We start from the raw sequence: 18,570 nt of genomic DNA, 5'->3' as shown, positions 1-18,570 counted from the left end.
CTGATTATACAAGAACTAAGTATTTTCATCAAATTTCAAAACTGTAAAAGTATTCTGTTCAGATAAATGACCTAAAATCAAACAAGTCATCAAAAAATTTGGGTCCTTGACCTAAAATTTTTATCCTCCCATTCAATTCATAGTAAGAATAGGCTAGTAGCTAATTCAAAGCCGCTGCAATATTCATAATCAATCAACGAAACAAAAAATTCCCCATGGAAATAAAAAAACCCATATCCAAAATCCAAACAAAAACACACAAAAACCTTATAGGGGGTGTGTGTCAAAATTATTAAAAAAGAGATAAATAGAAGAAAGATCAAACCATCGCCATCCTTGTCAAAGAGGCTAAATGCTTCCTTGAACTCAGAGATCTGATCCTCCGTCAACTGTTCCGCCATTTTTTCTTGATTCTTTGCTCTGGTGATAATTGAAGACGTTAGAGAGAAAAGACAGAGCGTTCTGTAATTTGTACTACTGGGGGGCTGGTTTTTGGACAAAAAAAGTCAGCTTTGTATGCAGACTAGTAGATACACGAATATACACCGAATTTCCTTTTCTGCCTTTTTCTCTCTTTATTTTCATTTTTCTCCCGAGAAAATTGCAGCAGCCGTCCCTAACCTTTCAATTGTTTGTACATTTTACCCTATCTTTAATTTATACTATCCACAGACCCAAACCTTTAAAAAATATGCACCTGGGATCAAAATTATCCATTTGACCATTAGTTAACCAATAAAATTGAGTTTTGTCCAATATAGAAGGGTAACTTTGCTATTTAACCCTATAAAATAATTAAAATAAATAACTAAAATAAAATTAAAATAAATAAAATTGAAAAACTATTCACCTCCTTCTTCAATCCACCCCACCGTCCAAATCCACCGAAACAAGACATTCGTTGGCGGGCCCTCTCTTTGAAGATAGAGACTCACCACCGTCGCTACAAACTGATCCTGCTTTTTGAAGATAGAGAACTGACAATGCCATCTTGAAATTGTCGTTAAATTAATTCCATGGATTCGGTCTTCATTGGAAACTTCATTAGATTTCCCACGACAAAGGCGGTATGGGATGCCATTGCAACCACTTGCTTTGACAGCATTGACACTTTGCAAATATATGAACTACGATGATGGGTGACTCAACTGAAACAATCGGGTGACTAAAAATTATATACAGATTTGCAGGGGTGGTGGCGTGAAATCGACTCCTGCCGTCCAAATCCAATGGAATGCACTAAGGACATCTAACACTACTACGAAATGCTTAAAGAAAATCTCTTCTACACCTTCTTTGACAGACTTGATGACCATCTTAATGGCAATTGTAGCAGTGTATTATAGATATGCGCTTCCTTTCTATAGAACAAATCAACGCCCATATGCGTAAATAAGCCTTTCGACAAGAGGTGATGAGACTCCGACAACTTCTCCAGTGCAATTTTGGTGGATTTGCACTGTGGTTTGGGGTGGGGTGGGGTGGGGTGGGTTGAAGAAGGAGGTGAATAGTTTTTCAATTTTATTTTGTTTTAGTTATTTATTTTAATTGTTTTATAGGGTTAAATAGCAAAGATACCTTTTTACCCTTTTGAATTGGTTAAAACTCTGGGGGGGGGGGGGGGGGGGGGGAGTGGGGGGGATGGTACTTTGAAAAATTTGTTGGCTTAGAAAGTAAGATAAAATGTCTTAAAATCAAACGTATTTTTTCTTCTCAGAATTTCACCATAAAATTTCCTATTAAATTTCTTGTATTTGAAATTCTTGCTCTTAATTGTGCAATGGCCAATATATAGAAGATTGATGATTAAGTTTTTAATCATTTTTATGATTTGACATCTTCTTTATTTAGTTGGAATCATGATTAAGTTCTCATTTTCAAAATTTATTGATATTTCTATTTTCATGATATTTGCTTATGGCTCAGAAACACTCTGCTTTCATGCAAAGACATGGTACACTAATATCGGTGCTTTGTAGGATTTTTCACTAAGAAGAGCTTCATCCACGTCTTAGGTTGTTTGAGACCTCTAATCATAATTTCAGATGAAGTGTTAAATCCTACATATTCCTTAGTTCAGGCAAGCATCAACGATCGAGGTGTAATTTATTCCATGACATGTTGACTCACGATTGAACTATTTTCGTAGTAGACGTGACATTCACGTAAGCTATAATTATTCATAAATAAAACATCATTCCCTCAAATCCAATTTTCATATTTATGTGGGTTGAAGAGTTTTTTATATTGCTTTGGTTTTAATACTGAAATATTAAAACTACAAGTTTTATGTTATCATTGCACTTCTCTCTCTTTTCTTTTTGCCAAAGTGTCATACTAAGCAGAGATTGAAACATGATACACTGGTTTTTATATATTTCAAGGCATCTTGTCGAGGCAAAAATTTGAAAATCAAAAAAATGGATTCTTATTAATTTCGAGAAGAGTTCACACGAAGTCTAAAGTTTAAAAGGTGGCTCCTTATTCATTTCGAGACATCTTGTCAATACGGAATCCAAACTTAAAAAGCTAATCTCTTATTCATTTCGAGACTTCTTATCGAGAGAAAATTTAAAACTTAAAAAATTAGCTTCTTATTCATTCAGAATCTTAAAAAGTTGAATTTATTTTAAAATTTATTCCCCTATAAGTAAATCTTTTAAGCTTAGTCAAAAAATATGATGGGTACAAGAATTCAATTCCCATTGAAATAGTGGGAATATGAGAAATGCTATGGTGACCTCTCATAGCCATCTTTTATGATCAAGTCAAATTTCAAATCCATAGTGGAGATATTTTTAATTGACTAAAATTCATGGGGGAAAGAGTAACCAATTCCACTCAACTTAAATAATTGGCAAAAGAAATAATTTTTTCTTCAATCCACATTTTTTTCCATTTATTTTTTCTCATATAACTAAGGCCCCGTTTGATTGCGAAGGAGGAAAAGGAAAAAGAATTCCACCTAAATTGGAAAACAAAAAACCATCGTACCGATAAGAATTCGTTTTCTATGAAATCGATCAAAAACGTGCTTTAAATAATTGTGTATAAGAATTCGAATTACATTTCTATATGCAAATCAAACAGTCGAAGTGGAAATTATTTTCATTGGATATGACATTTTTTCATGGAAAATGTTGCAATCAAACTGGGCCTTATTGTAAAAATGAAAAAAAAAAATGGTTTCTAAAAAAAAAATGTTTTTTTCTTACAATTTTTAAAAGAAAAGATTCCATTTTTTCCTCTCCCCCATTCCCAAAATCGATTCTCCAATAATAATTCATCTCTCTCCCCTCTTCTCCCCTCTCTCTTCTATATATATACACGCAGAGAGAGAGAGAGAGAGAGACTGTAAAATACTTGACTGCATAAATCTAACCCCAATTTCCCAGTGGAATTTACAGTAAAAGTGTTAGTTCAAACGGAACCATGGCTGGGAGGGATTTGCTTTTGTTTGTGGCAGTAACTGTAATTTCTTCATCACTAATGGCGCCAATGGCGCGTGGGAATTCCGATGGCGACGCTCTTTACGTGCTTCGCCGGAGCCTGTCCGACCCGGATAACGTGCTTCAGAGCTGGGATCAGAATCTCGTTAACCCTTGCACCTGGTTTCACGTTACCTGCAACCAAGACAGCCAAGTCACTCGCGTGTACGTGTGTATATATATATATATATTTGTGTATCTATCTTTAATATGTATATGTTGTGTGTGAATTTTATTTGTTATTTTTTAGTAGAATAATTGGTTAAATTTTGTATGGTTAGGTGTTGAATTAATTGCTTTCTTGGAATTTAAAGCAAAGCTGTATTTTTTAGATTTTTAATCGTTTTTAGTTCAATTGTCATTTCTATGCATATGAAGGGTCTTTTTGAGAAATTTGGTGTTAAATCTTTTTCCCAGTTGGAGCGCAATTTCAAATGCTGGTGAATCTGGTTTTCATCAGTCCAAAAGTTTGGCTAGCTGTAGAATTTTGATTTCAAGATTCACATATCTGATTATATTAGAGGGAATCACATATAAAGCTGTGAGCAATAAAAAGGGGAAGAATTTGATGTCATCTTGTTAATTTCTAATCTACATGTACTCAAGTAAGCATGCGTTGCCACCGTGGGATTTCCTTATTAGTTTTTGCAAATTTGGTCATAATCTAAGTTTATTTTTGAGTTTTGTTTGCTACTCACTGTAGGATCACCAAAATAGTTTTGCATGTTTGATCATGATCTACTGTTTTAATCTTTGACATGCTCATTTGGTTTTGAGAACTAATATATTTATATATTTTAGTACTTATCAAATAAAGTAAGTGGGCATAAAGGGAAAATGATATATGTAATATTTCATTTATGACAAACATAACTTTTTTCATACTATTCACGAGATATCGAATCATTGTTTGACTTGAGATGTCTTAATTTGTCACAGTTCATTATTAAGAGAACATCTTTTGAAATATTATGCCTTCCTGATGTTTTGACTTGAGATGTTTTTGTTTGTTACTGTTCATTATTGAGAGAGCATCTTTTGAAATATTATGCCTTCCTGATGTTTTGACTTGAGATGTTTTCATTTGTCTCTGTTCATTATTGAGAGAACATCTTTTGAAATATTATGCCTTCCTGATGTTTTGGGACTTGATGAAACTTATAAAATCATTGTCTCTCTTCCTAACAAATTAGTGTTCTAATTCAGCACTATGTTTAATTGGTTTCCCCTTGTATCTGCGCCTTGTCTTTTGTTTTTTGATGATTATGCATCCCAAAAATGTTACTTTGGTCATATTTTCTGCAGGGATCTTGGCAACTCAAATTTATCTGGTCATCTGGTACCTGAACTGGGAAAACTCGAACATCTGCAGTATTTGTGAGTATTATACATCTCCAGTATTAATTTTCTCATAAGAAGATGCTTTTAGCTAAGCTAAGCATATTGATTTTCCTTACAAAGGCTGATTCCAGCTATTTCATTGCATTTTGTATGCAAAATTGCATATGCAAAGTAATTTATTACTTTTATATCTGTATTTATTTATTTATTTATTTTTTTAAATTCCAGTTAGCTGTTGTATACATCAACTTAAGTATGCTGAAATAAGCTGTGATCTTTCAGGGAACTTTATAAAAATAACATTCAAGGGAAAATTCCAGCTGAGCTTGGTAACTTGAAGAACCTAAAAAGTTTGGATCTGTACAACAATAATATATCGGGGACAATCCCTCCTTCACTGGGAAATTTGAAATCGCTTGTCTTCTTGTAAGTTTGAGCTCATCATATTCTACCATTTTATCTGATCCATATGTCGTTATTTCCTCAGAGTAGTAGCCTGGAGATTGCACATTTTATTATCATCTATATTAGTATGACAAGATCAAGGTGATCAGAACTTCTCTTTATTGAACCACTTAAAGAATGAAGAGCTTAAATCTCTCTTCCTCTTGTGACCATCTTGGGTCAGCCGCTTGTGAAAACTCGAGCATTTGGTTCGAAGTCAATAACCTTTGGTCTACTTTGACAGGCGTCTAAATGATAATAGGCTAACTGGGCCAATCCCAAGGACACTTACTGGTACATCGAGCTTGAAAGTTTTGTAAGTGAATTTGATTTGAGTTTCAACCATTTGTACTTTGTTTTTGTTTATCGGATAATGAAAATGTTACAATTTCTCTTTACAGTGATGTCTCAAATAACAATTTGTGTGGTCCAATCCCTATTACTGGTTCATTTGAGCACATCCCATTGGACAAGTAAGATATGAAAATATATACTCTTTTAAATAATGGTTTTGGTTATTTTCATATTTAGTAAATGTCAGGTTATGTTCATATGATGCTGTTATCTTTACTCGTTTACCGCACTAGCTTCTGTGCGTGAGCTTCTGTTCTTAGAATTAAGGATACAGAGTATATTTGCCTGAACCTAAAAAGTAATTAAAATAACTTTTGAGCTTAACCAAACATGCTTTTAGGTTTAAAAAGTTGCTTTCAAACTACTTTCCCAACCAATGTTAGCCAAAAAAGTACTAGTTTTAGTTCAAAAACTTTCCTTATTAAAAGAAAGTCTTTGCTTACATTTTAGATACTTAATAGATCGATTGGAGATTGATTGAGTGCCCTATTAGAGAAGGCTGATGGTAGAACCCGTGGACATGTATTCTCCTCTAGACTAAGATCGTCAAATTCCTTTTTCTACTTTTAAATGGTGAAAATTGTGTCGAGACTTTCCTGAGAGGTGGATTATCAAATATTTAGTTTACATTTTCTGATATATATGCGGACTTTTGGTGCATTGAAATCAAATGACTGTACAAGGGCTTTTGTCTTGGTTTTGCTTTCTTTGCACGGTCTGTCTTCTTCTTTGGCATTTGATTTTTTTTAATGAACGTTTCCATGGTTCAATACTGAGTAACCATTGTTTTCTTTACATGCAGCTTTGAGAACAATCCTCGTCTGGAAGGACCCGAATTGCAAGGACTGGCTGGTTATGATACCAACTGCTCGTAAGAAAACTATAAATAGATGCAGAAAGCTGCAGCTATTTCTTCTTTGTTCTAAATGGTGTGTTTCTTCTTACATATGAAGTCGCGTGTTGTACCTTATGATGCATATTATTTTATCCGTATGAACTATTGTCTATGTAGGTTGTTATTAATGCTTATCATGGTTATTTATGGAAAAATTCTCTCTGTAGTTAAGTTAATACAGAACAATCAACAAGAAAAAAACTCTAGTTGTGTAGTCCTATGTGAAGATAGTGGTGAGACTCGAAAACTCAAGCCATGACCAAGTTGGGGAAAGAGAGATATGAAGTGGGTGGACGGACCTACTCGGAGTTGAAGATATTGTGAATTGAGTAGTTCAAAGTTTTGAGTTGTCGTGATTTGAATTGACGGTTCGCTGAAGTGCAATTGAAGAGTTCCTCGCCTTTGTAGCGAAGCAAAACATATGTTCTTGAAATCCACAACAATTTTTGTTGGGAAAGATAAAAATGAAGTGCACAANCCTCGCCTTTGTAGCGAAGCAAAACATATGTTCTTGAAATCCACAACAATTTTTGTTGGGAAAGATAAAAATGAAGTGCACAACATACAAAATCTAGGCATGTTTAGGAGGGAAGAGATAAACTCCCAGCAAATCTTATTTGTTCAGAAAGACGAATAGGAGTGCAATTTTTACGAATGACAGGCATTCATTGACAGAAGTAATATCTGCACATAATTAATTAAAAAAAGCTCACTCCAACTGTAACTTTTACATCAACAAATCCAGTATATTAGGAGACATTGACAAACTAAAATAAGGTCTCCACATATTTTAAGAACACTTTGCTCAAATGGTAAGTTTATGTCAACAAATGCAGTATACAACAATTTTTAAGGCAGAAACAAGTTTCAAAACCAAAAACAACCCGAGGAAGGAAAATCTAGCCACGCTGAAGAACTCCAAGAAATAAAAAAAAGCACATTCTTGAAGGAAGTCACCATCTCGCTAATCACTTGAATCAACACGAACAAAAACCCAATACCGTCAAGGAAAAACACAAAAAAGGTACATGAAACACCATTATCTTCTCAATCTTATTCGCTTTCTTACTCTCTGTCGGAATCACTTGAACTTGAGTCAGAGCTCGAGCTTGAGCTTGAACTTGACCTCGACTTTTGGTATTGTTTCTCCTTCTGTGTACCGGACGTAGTTGAACTTGTGTTTTTAGGTGTTTCAAGTTCAGGATCAGGCTCTTCAGCAGCAACCGCATCCATTTCTTTTACGCCATCTTCTTTCATACTTGATTCAGCTTCGGCATACTCGTTGGACAAACTTAGTTCATACACCTTGAACTTAGCAGGTCCATCTTCAGAATTCGGCTTCAACCGTTTCTCCAAATCAACATCTTCTGAAGGCATTGTTTCCACAGCCTGCAATTCTGAAGTGGTCCCTTGCATGTTTCTGGAATCCATCACATGCGGAGCATCGCCAAGTGAATCTGGTAGGGTACTTTGCTGAACAATACCATCATGGACTTTGGTACGAACCAACGTGAAATCTTCAGTCGATGTAACATCAAGAGTTGGTAGTTCAATCTTGGTGTTCGTTAATATTCCATCCGCTGAACACTCAACTTTAGTTTCTTCGACTATCAGTTCAGTATCAGGTAGCTGAACAACTACAGGCTTCTCATTTTCTCTCTCGCACATTTGTTTAAATGCCAAATCAATATCTTGAAGTGTTTGTGCTTTGAGATCAGTCATTCGAGAATTGACATCTACATCAACTTCATCTTGATGGGACATCTCTGGCTCTGCAACCATGACTTCAGTTTCCATCAATGTTGATTTCTTAAACATATATTCAACATCTTCAATGGATTGCACTTCAACTACAGGCATACTAGAATTATTTTCTTCAGAATTCAAATTGTCTTCACTTTCCTTCGGAGGGAGTGATTCTTCTTCGGATGATTTTGGATGAATAAGGTTTTCGACATCCCTTGCAACAAACTCCCTATTTGATGAATCAATATGTTCAATTGTGCCAGTAGCCTCATGTGGCGAAGTCAAGCTTTCTTCGGAAGAATCCACGGGTCCCTCAAACTTGTTGAAGCTTGTTTGATACTGATTGACATTGAAGTCACCAACTGCATCCAATTCTGATAGCAGTCCATCAATTTCCTCTATCTCGCCCGTGTCTTCAACCATAATCTGTTCATCGACACAAGAACTAATTGCTTCAGCTGGAAAATTGCAATTATCTAATGCCGGAATTGTATCACCATTTCCAACTTCACCAATGGTGCTCGTATTTGAAATTGATAAACTTGCTGCTGTTTTCATTTCGTGAGCCTCCAATTGAGGGGAAATAAAATTTGACGAAATTTCAGAATATAGCTCCTTAACGTCTGGGATGCTCGAGCTGTCTTTAGTTATTGCTTCCTCAATTGACTGGACCAAGGTATGAGGTGCCTCCTATATCATTTCAGACAAGATCTTTAGTTTTTTTCCTGCAGCATAGCATGGCCATGCAGTGCACAATCATAATACAGAAATTACACAATAGATTACAATAGCGCGTGGAAACAGCAGAAATGCCGAAGCAGAGAACTGAAACAATAATCAATTTCTTATACTACAACTCTCTCTCTCTCTCTGATAGATCAAATTTTAACTACTGTTCCTTTCACATCAAGTGCAGACTAATTTTGTCAAAAATGTGCAAAGAAAGTCTTAATTTAAAAATTCTGCCAATACATTCAATAAATAATGTTGTGTTTTAAAAGGAAAACTAATCTCAGGATTCTAGTAGTTAGAAAAATAATGCCTGTCATAATGGTAACGGGTGTCTCAAGAATATAAGATATATGAACTAGAAAGCGCAAATCCAGATGTGGTTCACACATTCTGTTTGAGGTCAAGTTCAATCATCATAATTGATATCATAACATCCATAAGAAAATAAATCAACCCCTATAACCAAATGTAGCTAATAAACTGGAACTATAGATAAATGGTTGCCATAAAGAGAGCTAAATAAGTTCTAACAGAGTATGGAACCTTTTTATTTTTCTTCCATTACCAAAAACAAAGCAGAATGAGCAAACACCAAAGTTGAATAATTCCGTCACTTTTCAACCATCATTAGAGGTACATATGCCCCATTAGGCTCCAGTCAAGAATTTAGAGAATGAAGGTACATATATCACAATGCACAGCATATATCTCCCTTCCAGTCTAACTTTCTTCTTTTCTTCCATAAATCCTGTCCACAATCCATTCTGTGAAGGTGTCCACACACACTTCTTCCAGAGAACATGATAAAAAGTTTCAAGCCTATCCTGAGGTTCTAGCTTCAAGAATAACAAGGAAATCCTCTCATTTCTCCTTACAAGAGTGACACATTATTATGGTCGTGTTTTTTGTATTTTGTTAAATCACCGATCTAAAAGAATTGACATCGCATAAGGGATATATGCATAGCTTGAGGAAATGATTTGCGGACTACAAATGTATTACTAGAAAACTTAGCAGATTAACACATAAAGATAATCTGTGACGTGCATTAAGATGCAGTTTTTTAGTATTTCTCAGGATGAAGGTACTATTTTTGAGGAGAACTTTTCCTCACATGAAGATGTATTGATATCCACATTGAAGCAGCATTCACAATCTCCTAATCTTGTCGGTCATATGGTGTCAAACTTTCTTCATAATTTAGGCGAACGTGTATTTCATCATGATGTTCATGGCGTATCCTCACTTCTATGGACCAAAATCACTCTCCTAGGAATTGTCTCCATACTACACCCTTCTCAGATTTGTTAACTAGAACACGAAGGTTGCACCATGTTTTCAAGTTTACAAAGAGCGTAGCTTCCATATAAGGGAAGTTAAATATAGCTAACAGTGTTACTTATCATTTCTGTTGCAGAAATTGACAACATTGTACTGAAAATAGATCGAGCTTATTTCAATAAGACTTAGATTTACAATAAACACCACCCTAAAGGAATGAAGGTGCTGCAAATTTCATATCCCTATAAATTCGTTTTTCTGTAATTGATGCCCAGTTGGGAAGACTGACTCATCCTAGAATCCAGAAATTTTCGACCCTTTTGACCTCTACACCCAATTCCAGAATCAGTTACCTTAACACAAGACATCTTCAAAATCACAGCGGTGCAGAAAGACACAGAAAGAGGTAAGAATAACATCGGAATTTGGAAAAAAATATTTCACAATATAAATATTCAATAATTAGTAGTTTTTTTCTTTCTTAGTAAATTGGAAATCCTAGATTCCCTTTAGAGCAAGAATCTCAATTTAAACTACAAACTTATCAAAATATTGAAGCTAATCTAATTCAATCTAAACAAACACAATTTAATCATATTAATCTTCGACTAGATTTCTTCACTCCTTAGAATTTCCATTTCTCCCTGTTAAGACAACTTGACTCCAACAAGTTAAATAGTAAAGAGCTTCCCAGAAAGACAAGCTTTTTGGCAAATCAATCTAAACAAACATAATTTAAAGTAGTCTTTGACTAAATCTCTTAGTCCATAGAATATCAATCACATAGCTTCAACTATCAATTCATTTCACCCCTTTTTCTGGGTTAATGGTTGGTTTGTGCAGGCAGTGGTGGGATGGGAGCTTCACTCCGTATTTGTATAAGGCGATTAAGCATTTCTCAAGATACCAGATGGTGTTTCTTATGCTAAACAGAACTGACTATTCTTGGAAGAGAAAATTAAATGAAATAGAAAGCCAACATCCCAAACCACACATCCACATTTTCTTTGCAGAGCAAGACCTAAACTTATGGTTTCATTTTTATCTTTCACAAGCTGTTTACCTTAAGAGCATTAAACAGATAACATCCTCGGAACATAGGTGTAATATATGTCAATATATTAACTCTCACACACTCATTTATGTGCCCATGCTATTAAATATTTGGAATAATATTAAAAAAATGTTAAGAGTGTAAGTCTCACTCGAATTTAACAACAGGTTAGTAATCAAGACACTTTCCATTATGCAATGAAGATGTTGAATCTAATTATACAAGCAAGTGCAAGTAGACACTTATAGCAGGTTTGGTAGGAAGACATTGTGCCCTAGTTTGGCCATCATTTTTCTCCAAACTCACTTTCAACCATGCAATCTCTCAATAAAATAATTTGCAAGTTGATCCGTAACGTTTCCCTATTTTTTACCCACATTCTCCAAAAAAAATTCACTTTTCACAAAATCTATTATCAAAAGATCTCTACCAAATGGGGCTGTACATCATTAAGGGAAGAAAAAAAGCTAAAATCTTGTTCGTTATATTATCAACGTCAGTCCAATTCTACATATGAAACATGTACTTCAGATGAACCGTTTAATACGAATTCACAGAAATTAGAGTCTTCTGACTCATGCTTGAGAATCAATTTCTAAAAAGACAACATAATTAGTAATTATTTAGGCAAACGTAGAGTGGTATTAATACCAGACTGTTTGTGCCAGCACTTGCTAGCTTTGTAGTTGGTTCTTGACATTGGACCATTGCCCTCATAAAGTTGCCATTTTAGCGTATTATATAAATTGAACAAATCTCCATTTTATCCAAGGAAACCAATAGGGACTGGTTTATAAATTATAGCCGGCACTCATACAGTGAATTGTACAGATTTTCCTGTACATTAGATGCAATAATGTTTCCATGGCCCATGCCTTGAACAACAAAAAAAGAGGAAATAGTAGAATTATATAGTTTGACATACCTGCTCAATCGTTGGTTTATCCGTGAAATCCAGTTCATCATCAGGGTGAGAATTTGATTTTTCCTTTGAATAATGTGAAGAAATCAGCTTCTCCTCTGCTTCATTGTGAAAACCCGCATCAAATTTCACATCAGAATCAGATGATGGGACCTGGTCCTGAGCAGACCGAACAGCTTCTTCCTTGTCAAATGAACCTTCGTCAGACAATTGAAGCATGAAAGGAGGTGTATTGAGTTGAGTAACTGAAGCTTGCTCAGAAATCAAAGAATGTTTTTGCTCCTCCGATTGACCCAAGATCTTATCTGTAGATGACTTGAAAGTCTGCTCTGCAACAGGGTGGACCATGACATGACTATCTCCATCGAAACTTGATACTCCACCTTGTGCATGCTGATAACTAGTGTGTTGATAAGAAATATTTTCTTCCATTGAAGCTCTAGCAGACGATTCTACATGAATTTGGTCAACTCCAGAGAAATCAGAGTCCATAATATCATGCTTTCTTATATCCACAAGATTCTTTGTCCCTACTTCATTTTTATTTACTGGATGCAGCTTTGGAAATTCAGTCAACATCTCTACGTTATTAGAACTGTCCTCCATCTTCTGGCAACTCCCTTCAGATTCTCTTTCAATAAAAGAAACACTCCGCTTAACCAACTCAGGCAGCATACCAAGTTCAGACTCTACATGCACATCAGAGGACGTAGAGGACAAAGAAAGGTTCTTCCTACATGCTTGGGGGCTTGAATCATAAACAGGATCCTTGTATGGATTGTCACCAACTGATGTACTAGCAATATTGAGATCAGCACTTTCTAGTGAAGGTTGGGTTGAAATGTCTTGCCCTTCAGGAAAAGCGTCTCTCCTTTCCTCCAATGTCAATAAAATGTCACCTTCTTTCTCATTAAAGATCCTTTCACTCACTTCTGACAATGATGAAGAGCTTGAACTACTATTATATCTCTGTTCAGAAGCTTCTACAGATGAATGAAATTCAGTTGCTTGGACTTCCTCCGATCCTGCTACATTACCTTCTTCATAATGATTTTCGACATCTCCTAATTGAATATCAAGCTCATCAACATCAGCATCTCTCTTTTCAACTTGGTCTAACTCCAAGGATTCTACTTCTTCAGAAGATTGGCTTCCATGTCCAACAAACTCGGAAACATCCTCAATTTTGGAGATCAACTCTGGTTCCTGAGGTATATCTTCTTCAACACTGTCTTCATTCTCAGAAATCAGCTCTGTCTCCTGAGATATGACCTCTTCAATGACATCTTTGGTCTTGGAAATCACCTCTGCTTCCTCAGAAAGATCTTCTTCTGCCAGCTTTCCATCTTCCAGATCCCCGACCGAACCAGTAGATTCTGTTTCAGGAACAGAACTCACCTTAGAGTCACTAAGTTCACTTGATTGTCTCTGAAATGGTGAAAAGCTTGTTGCTTCTAAAACCATCCCTTCCGGCACAAAATATGGCCTTAATTTGATATCCCGATTCTCTTGCCTGTTTGGAGCAAAAATTGAGGGTCCCACATTAAAACTCTCGTGTCTACGGAAAGCCAGTTCCTTTGGTTGAAACATCATAAATTCCTCTCTGAAATCATCTCCTACAAGATTTGGCTTCTCTTCACTTGAGTCATAAGGAATATCAAAAGGATTTCGCCTTGGTAATAAAATAGATGGAGCAGAACCAGGAATTGGAGGTAGCCCAGAATTATCATGAGGGAGGTCAAATGGGTTATGCCTTCTTGTTGAAATTGGTGCAATGTTGAATGGAAGATCAACACTTTCTAAGTCTATCAAGTTCTTTTCCGGCAACACACTCATATTTTTCTTTGCTCTCCTCCTTGCAATTAAATTTTCTAACCGCTGATTCCTTTCGAGCTCAGAGCTTCCCAGATCCATCAGATTTTTTTGGTCCTCCTCAGTCCACGTAATAGCAGATTTTGTCTGCTCCTCTCTGTCTCCTTGTGTGTCTTCTTCATCGTCATCTTCAGCTTCTTCTTTATCATCATCAGCAACTTCTAGGTCATGATTTTCGGTTTCATCATCTGACTCATGACTGCCAGTACTGGATTTTGGAGAACGTTCTAATGCTGCATCAGATCCATCATGAGACAAATGAACAGGTTGTGGAGCAGCTTCATCCAAAAGTGGGTGAAGCTCATCAAGCATCGGAATTATTTCAGTCATTGAAGCATCTGGAGAGGAACTCTCGGTCATATCAGACTCAGAATCTAAAGCCTCATTCTCTTCTTTCTCCTCCTCGTTTACTTCTTGTATTCGTGTCCAAGGTGACCGAGGAGGAGAATCCAGAGAATCTACATTTACTCTCTCCGAATCAAAAGAATCTGCTTGTGATTTATCGTCATCTGACTCAAGAGGTTCATCATTCGGAATAGAAGAATACTGATTCTCCAAAAGTTTCTCATTACCAAGTTTCTCTTCTTTCAATTCTCTCTCCTGCTCATGTCTCAAATCACCCGACTCTCTTTGTGCTTCCTCAATTATCTTATTTTCCCTTTCAGTTTTGCGGGACCTTTCCCCAATCAACGGTGCAGTATCATCCAAACTATCATCTCCATCAACGTCACTAGTTTTACCAGCTTCCGAACTCAATTGCTTTGTCAACTTCTCTACTGCATCCCTTCTTATATCGTCATATCTCTCAACAGAGTAGCTCTCATTTCTCTCAACAACAGTAGAATTTCCAGAGACCCCAGTTTTCAAAGATACAATCCCATGGGTTGTTTTCTCTTCTCTTTCAATTTCAGGTATATTCGGTTGCCCAAAACTCAAAAGGGTTCCAAGCAAAACAGCAGTGCAAACAAGAATAGGAGACGCAGACACCAACAATGAAAACGCAAAAGGAAATGATCTGTGCAGAAATATCAAGAAACACAAAAAACCCACAAGAAAAGGATGACTGCAAACTGATCTAAAACACCCTCTGATTGTACAGATCATAACTTTTCTCATTTTAACTCCAATTTCAGATAATCCAACAGCCATTTTCTCAATTCTTACTTTCAAATCTGCTACAATGATAAAATTCAGAAACAAAGCAATAAAATTTATATCAGATCAGTCATTAACTTCCCTGAAAACAACAAACAATTTTAAAGTTATACTCATCTAGAACGCACCTTTTACAAATCAATTGAAATGAGAATCTAAATATATCAGACTATGACTCAATCAGTACCTGAAAAGCCAAAAACAGAGGAAGATAAGTCTTCCCAGAAGGTAAAAAAATTCATCGTCGACAAAAAAGTGAAGAATTTTATAACAATTGGAAAGAATTCAACTTTACCGACTCAAAATACAGATCAATATCCCAAAATTGTAAGTGTAAAATCAAAAAAATCCTTTACTTCACATAAATACAATCCTTCGAACTTTTTTCTTTCCTTTTCACCTCCACTACAGCTATAAGAGCAATGTTTTGTACGAGTTTTTAGTATTGAATTGTAAAATGCGAAATGGGGTACCCAAAAGAAAAGAAAAATAATGTGAAAATAAAAATGAAAAGTTGGGATCTTATTCAATTCTCGACTTTGTGTTCTGTTATTCAAAAGAAATATTATTATTAAAATAATTGGATTTAACGAAAAATTTCAACGGAGGTCATCTATTTTACATGTTTGTTTCATGATAGTCACCTAACTTTAATTTACCTCAGTCTGATCATTTTAATTTTTTTTTCTCCAATTTAACGATCCCGTCTCTAGTAGTTTATCGACGCTGATAGAATTGGCTATTTGACCAACTAAATTCATATTAACATTTTAACAACACAATTTATGCTGTAAAAAGTAAAAATTCTACATTTTTTTAAAGGGCAAACCATTCATGGTAGCAAATGATACATTAACACTTTGCCTTTGTTTGGGATTCGCTATAATTTTTTTAAAATTATGCTTTTTGAGAGTTGAGTGGCCAATATGAAATAAACATTAAGTTGTATGACCTGCAATCAAAAGTTCCCCTTCATTAATACAAACCATTATTTTACTCTAATGAAATGGAATTTATGGTAATCTGTATGTTAATGATGAATCTAATCCGTTGGATTGATCATTTATGATTGAATTAGATGGATGACATTGTTATGATTGGAAAAAAAATTCATCAAACGGCTGGGATTCGAGATCACAGACCATGATCACCGAGGCCAAGAGAATTTTTTCAAAATGTAATATAAAAAGAAAAAAAAAGTTCCTATGCAAATCTTATTTATTTGTCGATGAAATTAATTACGAAAATGACTCCTAACATGCTTCGGAAATGAAATCATTTGGGAATTTTTTTTTTGAATTTTTTGTGCATATAAGACGTTGCAGGGTTGGTTAAGGTTGCTTAACCTGATCGATCTATTGCTCTTTTCTTGTGCGATTTTCGCTTTTTTTGGTTCAAAAGTACCATAACTACATGATTATGGATGGCTCAAGTTCGATACACAACGCTTAATGGCCCCAAATTATATAATCTTCCACCACAAAAGCACATTGATTACATTGTGCACAGTGTGTTACGTTGAAACTGGTTGTGTTGCTTATTCTAACAAGACGAGAGATTTGATAAAAAGTCGATAAAAATTTCAAAATCAACAATTAATTTTAACTATATATTTCATAGAACAACAACTTTTATCACTTTTTCAACCATACATTTTATTAATTTTTATTAAAATATATTAAACACCTGATTTTAACCGCACCAAATAGGAGCTAACCTATGATCAATCAATTGGAGTAATGATATATAAAATTGATGGTATGACAACCTCAAAGGCCTGCTGCTGCGTAGGGGGGTAAACGGTTCGATTTTAGCGATTTTTGAAATATTTCCAAATCAAACCGCTTAAACCAATTTGAGAAAAACCCAAACCTAAAGCAAACCATTTTGAAAGGTTTGAAAAAAAAAAAAAAAAAAAAAAAAAAAAAAAAAAAAAAAAAAAAAAAAAAAAAAAAAAAGAAAAAAAAAAAGAAAAACCAAATCTAAACCTAGCGATTTGGTCCTATTTTAAACCGTCAGTTTCATCATATATTTTTTTGCTCATCTACTTTTATGTCATTAATTCATTGAATTTAATATATATTTATATCTTACTAATAATAAATCTAAAATAAACTAAGTCCTTGTTTCAACCAAATTTTTGTAACAAAAAAAATGAAAATTTGGACCGCTATCCCACAAGTCCAATCGCCTTTGTTGACCTGTTATTTCATGTGTGAGACCCAACCTCCTCTCCAACGGTCAATTTTCTCATTATGATGATTTGAAAAATATGGTTCAAACATGGGTTAAATATATCTACTATAAATTTAAATATCAATTAAATCAGAGTGAATTCACAATAAACTAAAACATGATTTTTTTCATTTTTGTTCACATTTTTTTAGGCTAATGACGATACAATAACGTTACAATACAAGTCTACTAAACTAGATATAAGGCCCAAAAATACATAATAATATTCAACAAGACTTCGTGATCATCATATTTGAAAATACTGATTAAACAAAAAAAATAACCAACCACAATAATAAAATAATTATTTATAATATCTAAACAAAACAATTTCACAAGTTTATGTTTGAACGATGTAACGAAACACATTTAATTTTAGATTCTTACCTTAGTTTGCTCTAAAAAAATTATTGAACTAAAACTTTATTCGTAGCAAATATTATCACCGAAGGTTTAAGATCTCTTGTCTCCGATTTAGGATAATGGATTTCAATTCAACTTTAAAGAAGCGTGAAAAATCTAAAAAAGAAGTGTGGTGTGCTAGTAGCTCAAGACTGTTGAGCGTCGACTGAAATTCATCTAAATTCTGAAGAGGAAAAGAGCTTTCAATACATTATGTTAATTTTGAGATTATTAGATATAAATTAGAATTATTGGATAATAATAATATATTTGTCTTAAAAAATTAGAAATTGACAAAAATACACACAAAACTATTGAATTTTACATATTTGAATAAATTTTCAAAAAAATTCATTTTTTCGCAGATTCAATTTGATTTTAAACAGCAATTAAAATTCTCAAACCAAAACCAAACCGTTTTGATTCAAAACCATTTTGTTGACCGGTCCACGTGACACCAAATCGACGGTTTCTAAAATACGATTTCGATTCGATTTTTCGATTTGGCAATTTTTGCCTACAGCCCTACTGCTGGGGAAGGAGAAATTAGAGGGAACAAGGACCTGAAAAGTACAAAATAAAATCTACAAGAAACGTTCATGGCAGGCCTAGGAAATTGCATTAAAACAAATATTTTACATTTGAGGTA

At 34.6% G+C, this 18,570-nt stretch overlaps 2 protein-coding genes across 7 annotated transcripts; one reads left to right on the top strand and one right to left on the bottom strand.

Moving 5' to 3' along the window:
* The first annotated feature begins 3,269 nt into the window (after positions 1-3,269).
* LOC111412987 (leucine-rich repeat protein 1-like) lies at positions 3,270-6,688 on the top strand. Its single transcript, XM_023043859.1, has 6 exons — positions 3,270-3,653; positions 4,794-4,865; positions 5,112-5,255; positions 5,518-5,589; positions 5,675-5,746; positions 6,430-6,688. Exons 1-6 carry the CDS (start codon positions 3,433-3,435, stop codon positions 6,500-6,502), a joined length of 654 nt encoding a protein of 217 aa, XP_022899627.1. The 5' UTR covers positions 3,270-3,432; the 3' UTR covers positions 6,503-6,688.
* Positions 6,689-7,196: 508 nt separating this feature from the next.
* Positions 7,197-15,816, bottom strand: LOC111412985 (serine-rich adhesin for platelets-like). 6 transcript variants are annotated; one of them, XM_023043858.1, is made up of 5 exons: positions 15,580-15,816; positions 15,413-15,471; positions 12,261-15,301; positions 7,848-8,958; positions 7,197-7,769 (listed from the first exon to the last, which is right to left on the bottom strand). In XM_023043858.1, exons 3-5 carry the CDS (start codon positions 15,276-15,278, stop codon positions 7,588-7,590), a joined length of 4,311 nt encoding a protein of 1,436 aa, XP_022899626.1. In that variant the 5' UTR covers positions 15,279-15,301; positions 15,413-15,471; positions 15,580-15,816; the 3' UTR covers positions 7,197-7,587. The 6 variants fall into 6 exon arrangements, with proteins under 6 accessions (XP_022899626.1, XP_022899622.1, XP_022899621.1 ...); XM_023043854.1 differs by having other exon boundaries at positions 7,197-8,958; positions 12,261-15,304; XM_023043853.1 differs by having other exon boundaries at positions 7,197-8,958.
* Between the last annotated feature and the right edge of the window lie 2,754 nt (positions 15,817-18,570).

The sequence above is a fragment of the Olea europaea genome, chromosome 17 (genome assembly GCF_002742605.1).
Source record: "Olea europaea var. sylvestris chromosome 17, O_europaea_v1, whole genome shotgun sequence".
Taxonomy (NCBI): Eukaryota; Viridiplantae; Streptophyta; class Magnoliopsida; order Lamiales; family Oleaceae; genus Olea; species Olea europaea.
This window is presented reverse-complemented; position numbering and strand designations above follow the sequence as displayed.